The 6,024-nt window shown below is 48.4% G+C and overlaps 1 protein-coding gene and 1 long non-coding RNA gene across 2 annotated transcripts; both read left to right on the top strand.

The window, feature by feature from the left end:
• Positions 1-3,589: 3,589 nt before the first annotated feature.
• Positions 3,590-4,401, top strand: LOC123439391. Its single transcript, XR_006630081.1, has 2 exons — positions 3,590-3,848; positions 3,934-4,401. It is a non-coding gene; the product is annotated as an uncharacterized LOC123439391 (long non-coding RNA).
• Positions 4,402-4,439: 38 nt separating this feature from the next.
• LOC123441419 (alpha-1,3-arabinosyltransferase XAT3-like) lies at positions 4,440-5,512 on the top strand. The gene is made up of 2 exons (XM_045117862.1): positions 4,440-4,765; positions 4,851-5,512. The coding sequence occupies exons 1-2, from the start codon at positions 4,440-4,442 to the stop codon at positions 5,479-5,481; spliced, it is 957 nt and encodes a 318-aa protein (XP_044973797.1). The 3' UTR covers positions 5,482-5,512.
• Positions 5,513-6,024: the final 512 nt, after the last annotated feature.

The raw sequence follows: 6,024 nt of genomic DNA on the forward strand, positions 1-6,024 counted from the left end.
CTCACGCGACGTTCCACGGCTCGGGGCCGAGCACCCGGAGGAAGGTGAGGGGGTTCATCATCCCGATGCCGACCTGGGCGATGGATTGATTGGGAAAATCAAGAACCATCATCGTATCTATGAGCCATTGATGCTGCCTGTGAAAGAAAGTACCCTAATGTTGCTGCACTGTATGACGGCGCATCCGGCGGAGGCCCAGTACTTCTGGAGCCGCTGGATGGCCTGCTGGAAGGTGAGCGCGTCGCTACCCTTCTCGCGGGAGCCGAAGGAGGGGGATGCGGCGGAGGAGAGCGCCGATAGTGCCCCATCGGAGCCGGAGTGCGCCGTCGGGGAAGATACGAGGAGACGGCGTGGGCGTGGGCGTGGGCGGGTGCGGCGGGTGGACGGAGGAGCAGGAGCGGTGAGTGGCGGCGGCGGAGGGGGACCGTCGCCGGGGTCAGGCGGGGCGGGGAGGGTCGGGACAGGAGGTGGCGGCGCGCTAGAGGTCAAGATTGGATCGGGAGACATGGTCGTGCGTGCATGCGGCTGTTTTTTTTATCTCGCCTGTACCGTTTCGTTGACTTGATATAAGGACTGCGGGTTAATTACCTGAAACAACATGGACTTTTCTACAAAATAGCTACGACGTACGACAGAAGCACTACGTGCTTTATTATTAGGGAGAGATATGTATAACCCAACATGTTTTGTGGAGTCCGAATTTTCGAAAAAAATCAAAATTCGTAAATTTAGGTTTAACCCTCTCTCTCTCTTCCCCACTCCCGCCGCCACCATCGGCACCTGGTTCCAGTCATCTCCGGCGAGGTCCGTCACCGTCCAGCACATCTATGAGCTCATCTTGTGACGTTGCTCCTTCCCCGCCACGTTGATCCATCGTGCCACCCCTGTACACGCCCCTCTCCTCTTCCTCATGTCTCATCTCTTTCTCTCTCTCTTCCTCCAAACCATCGACCCATGCTCGCCTCCCTGCCCCACCGTCATCCAGGTCCATTTCCACGCCGTTGTCATCTCCTTCGCCCGGCTGACCTAGTGGCGGTGTTGGAGGTCTTCCTGGGACTTTTCTGGAATACCCAAGAATTTTGCGTCATTATTTTCACTACATGCTCCCTCCGCCCCTTGTCTACCAAGGTATTCTTCCCCTCAGTTTTTGAAACAAATTTCAGTGATTGCTTGTAAACTGAAACTGAATTGCTTGTTTGTCCAATATTCATCGGTCCCTACCACATTGCCACTGATTTCCAAATGATGAATTGTCAAGACTTCCATGGCAATTAAGCATGTACATTTCTCATGTGTGTATGGATAAAAGGTTTAGAAATTTGAAGAATCTATGTGAGCTTTGGGTTTCGATGGTTGAGACAAGAACGAATGAACAATATTATATTGTATACAAACTTACTAAGTTGGTCCTCATTCTTTTGGTAGCCACTCCTAGCGTTGAGAGGGTATTTTCCTCAATGAAATACGTGAACAATTCGCTAAGAAACAAATTGTACATTTGTTGTTCTATTATATTGCGTTGTTATTTTTTTAAAGAATACCAGGAGCAAATTCCTGACGCCGCCACTACACCGCTCGAGGTGGGGTGCAACCTCGACCCAGGCTAACCCTAGCGTCGCGTGCGCCTCCAGTTGGTCCTCCCCTTCACCGTCCGAGCCCTCCCACAGTGCATCGCCTCTATGGATCCACCGCCCGCGGTTGCTAGGAAAAGCACATGGAGAAGGGGCTCGTGGCACCTCTCGATCCGATGGCCAGCCATCGTCGTTGTTTGTCCTCGTTGACGTGAGATCCACGATGCTCTACTCCGTCGAGGTTCACATCTCTCTCTCTCTCTCTCTCTCTCTCTCTCTCTCTCCCCCTTATTTAATTTTTATTTTCTAACTTTGCTCTTTGTTTTGAATTATTGAGGGTATTAACATTCTTGAAAATATTTCCAGGGTTTAGGTATAAAATAACCAGACGCCACAATAAGTTTCAGCAATTTTGAAACAACTAAATAAATTGATGACAGTTTACATGTCATTTTGAGGTGCATATTTTGCTTACTTAAAATGTTAAATGACCTTGTTAAATGAGCATCAAACATTTATCAAAAATGATGAACATTTATGAAGACCGTTTTGGGTTCATTGAAAATTAGTTGTTGGAATTTGTTTTTCATTGTGGAGCTAGCGTTTTGACAATGCCCATTTCAAGTTTAAAGGAAATTTAAATATGATCCAACAGTCAAATTTAGACCAAGTGCAGAACTGCAGAAACAGCGAGCATTTTTGAATTGATGGTTTTTTTGTAATTCACGATCATTTTCTATTTTTGTGAAAACAATAAAAAATCATCGATATTTTTTGAATTTGTAAAAAAAATGGTCAATTTCACGGACTTGTCTTGAAAATCATGCATTTTTTAATCCATGGACATTTTATGTTTTCAGAAATATTTCCCCAAATCCGGTACTACGCCACTCCAGTACTGTTTGCAGCGAGTTAGTTGCGGGATAGTATCGAGAAAGTTTGTTGCGAGATGTGAACAATTTTCTTGAGATGCGTGACCAATTTTTCTGGAACAACTTTTTCAGAAAGTACCCCACAAAAAAAAGAAAAAACAGAAAGTTTCTTGCGAGATAGTATCGCTTTCATTTAAGTAGGAGTACTCCACTTCAATGCATGATTAACTGAATCTGCAGAGCAATCCTCGCACTGTGTTGTTGTTAATGAAGCCTGCATCGGCGCCTGATAGAATCCAGCATGTGCAGGACCCTGCGCTTTTTTAAGTAGATGCAGAGCCAAGGCGTAATAATCAGTGGAGTTTGTTGTGCAATTTTGCTTCCAAGTACTCCCTCTACTGCACTGTTAATTTGCAGACATCTGCGGTGTTAACTAGCCATCAGAATCACTGTGGTGTTGGTCAGGCACGCGTGCATGCATTGCCTTGCCTGCGACAGAATCTGCAGGAAGCATTCGCTGGCAGATGCATGCATGAAGGAGCTGACAGCAGAACTGCAGAAATAGAGGTAATAGTACGAGAGATTCTACAACTTACACACTTTGATCCTAGAACTTGCAAAATGACCCTATTTGATCTCACAACTTGCTTCTCTTGTGCAGTTTTAGTCCACAGCGAATCACAGCGCTGGACAGAGTGGGGCAGTGTTGGTGGTTTTGCAAAGTGGCCCTTACATTTATCACTTATTAATCAACACCCAGGCCATCTGTAAGCTGCAGATACTAATTGCCATCTGTAACTCAGTTTGAGAAGTAGAGATCATTTCACGTGCAGATACCAATCCCAACTTATTTTAAACATTTGATTAGTTGAGTTGGGAGGTAGCCATGTGCCAGTTATGTCTGATTAGTCGTGCGTTCGACTTATTAGAATAAGCGCATGCATGCACCTCTCATGGAGCGGCTCCATGCATGTTTCCTGTTTAGAATAAGCGCATGCATGCACCGATGGAGCAGCTTCATGCATGCACCTCTAAGTTCATGCATGTTTCCTGTTTAGAATAAGCGCATACATGCACCTCTGATGGGATCACTAGGACAAATAGTCCTTCAACCAGCCAGGCGAGGCATGAGGTGAGAGCATGAGAAGAGGACGAAAACCCATGCAGATGCAGCTAGCCCGCGCCGTGCGGAGAACGACATGCCGTGCCGCCTCCGAGAGCAGAGCATAACAGAAACCGCCATTGGCGCCCTAAGCTAAGCTAGTAGTAGCACAAACGAGTGCGTGTTGAAGATGGTCTCAGAAGAGGGAGGCGGTAATCGGAGATACATTGCTACGGGGCGGGGAAGCGAGATGTCTGCTGTTGGGGGGAGGGGGCACCGACAAAAGAAACAAAATTAATTCAGGTGAGCGAGCAGGTCCGTCTGAATCCCACTGCGCGAGCCGCTCCGTTCATCTGGTTCAGATTACCTAAGTTTTTTGATCTGGCAGGTCGCGGCGACCACAAAGAAGACGCCCAACCCCCGCATCCCGAACTACCCGAGCCTGCCGTCCCAGCTGCTGTGCCAAGTTCACAACATCACCATGCATGTAAGTGCACACGGTTCATCTTCAGGTTCAGGTGTAGGGGTTAGTTGCCAGATGCATTAGCCATTTAACCCTGAAGAATGCTTGATTACTTGTCTTCCACACGCCGACAAGGACACCGATGAGATGTATGCACAGATGACTCTTCAACCAGTGAACTCTGTATTTCTGTAAGTACTGTTTGCAATGGAGCTTGGTGAAGAAATTCAGAACATGCTGAACTGAATTTTTTCTACAGTGTTAACTGAAAGTGTAAAACTGTCACCTGAAAGTCTAAATCTGGCCAAAACATCGGGACTCCACTGAGTTGTCACCAATCCTCGTATTCTAGTATTATTCAAAATGTCAAGCAAAACTATATGCCTCCCTCAACATTTGGTCATCCCATTGGTTCAATAAAGTCAGAAAGCATGCCTTCCAATGCAGCCAAGCAGCAGCAGCTGCATGCCCCTAAGATGCAGAGAGGCGATTCGGAAAGCTGTGAAGTTCAACATGCCACTGATTCAGTTTCTGCGTCGGAGCTACATGTTGCAGGAAGAGAGCCAAGAAACATAGATAAATATCCAACACAAAGCATTTCACAGCAAAATGGCAAGGACGAGCCAAGAGTCAAGCCTAGGAGAAGCAAGAAAGGCTCATCTCGCAAAACCATTTCAGAGAATTCTGAACTTTCTTCGGCACCTTCACGGGTTAGCGATGACCAGCAGAATGTTTTAATGGTGCTCTGTTCTGATAGGTGAGGAGACGATAAAGTATACATGCACGCACGCATCAAACGAGACGAAATATTTCAAGACTGTTGTCTGCTTTAAGATGCACTGATCGGTGCTGTTCATGGAGCTCGAGGGTTCGCTGAGGGACGAGGTGTGGAAGATCAAGCCTTACCCGCGGAAAGGCGACGACTTCTGCCTCAGCCACATTACGGAGCTGACGGTGAAGTCGAGCAAGGTGGCCGCCGAGTGCACCAGGTACCACGACGTGCCCGTGGTGATCTTCTCGCTCACCGGCTACACGGGGAACCTCTTCCACGACTTCACCGACGTGATCGTGCCGCTCTTCACCACGGCCAGCCAGTTCAACGGCGAGGTCCAGTTCCTCATCACGGACATGGCGCTCTGGTGGACCATCAAGTACCACACCCTGCTCCAGAAGCTGTCCAAGTACCCCTTGATCGACTTCAGCAAGGACGACCAGGTGCGCTGCTTCAAGCACGCCATCGTCGGCACGCATGCCTACATGGAGTTCACCATCGATGCCTCCAAGTCGCCGCACGGCGTCACCATGGTCGATTTCAACCGGTTCATGCGCGCCGCCTACTCGCTGTCCAAGGAAACTGCGGTGGCGTTCGGGGAGAGCCCCAAGGTCAAGCCCAGGCTGCTCATCATCAAAAGGCACCACACCAGGATGTTCCTCAACCTGGAGGAGATCATCGCCATGGCCGAGGAGCTTTAATTAATTCAGGTACTATTTGAAACGGTCTGGGTGTTGATTAATAAGTGATAAATGGAAGGGTTACTTTGCAAACCACCAACCGCGCCCCACTTTGTCCACTTGGCGCGCTGTGATTCGCTGTGGACTAAAACTGCACAAGAGAAGCAAGTTGTAGGATCAAATAGGATCACTTTGCAAGTTCTCGGATCAAACCATCACATTGTGTGCAAGTTGTAGGATCCCTGATGCTATTACCTCGCAGAAATATGTGTTCCCAGTAGATGTGGATCCTTATCAAATTCAATACCCAGCCCGCAAAATTGTAGTAAACCAGCGACAGATAGAGCAACTCTAGCAGACCCCGCATTCCGTCCCGACCCGAGAAATAATCGTTAAAAATACGGGTCGGGACGGGAAAATCTGCCCGATCAGACCCCGCATCCCGCCCCGGGCACGGCAAATTCTCGGCACCAACCCGCGTATTCGTGGGTTTTCACCTCGCCGCTGCAATGCCCTGCATATGAACGAAAGCGGTTGGTGCGGGACATTTCTGCCGCGCTTTCC

Source organism: Hordeum vulgare, chromosome 3H (assembly GCF_904849725.1).
Source record: "Hordeum vulgare subsp. vulgare chromosome 3H, MorexV3_pseudomolecules_assembly, whole genome shotgun sequence".
In the NCBI taxonomy this organism is placed as follows: Eukaryota; Viridiplantae; Streptophyta; class Magnoliopsida; order Poales; family Poaceae; genus Hordeum; species Hordeum vulgare.

Bases quoted from the DNA above. Each gene is read 5' to 3' on its own strand.
- LOC123441419 (XM_045117862.1), top strand. From the start codon at position 4,440: ATGCCTTCCAATGCAGCCAAGCAGCAGCAGCTGCATGCCCCTAAGATG. The intron at 4,766-4,850 runs GTGAGGAGACGA...TAAGATGCACTG, and splicing joins ATGGTGCTCTGTTCTGATAG to ATCGGTGCTGTTCATGGAGC.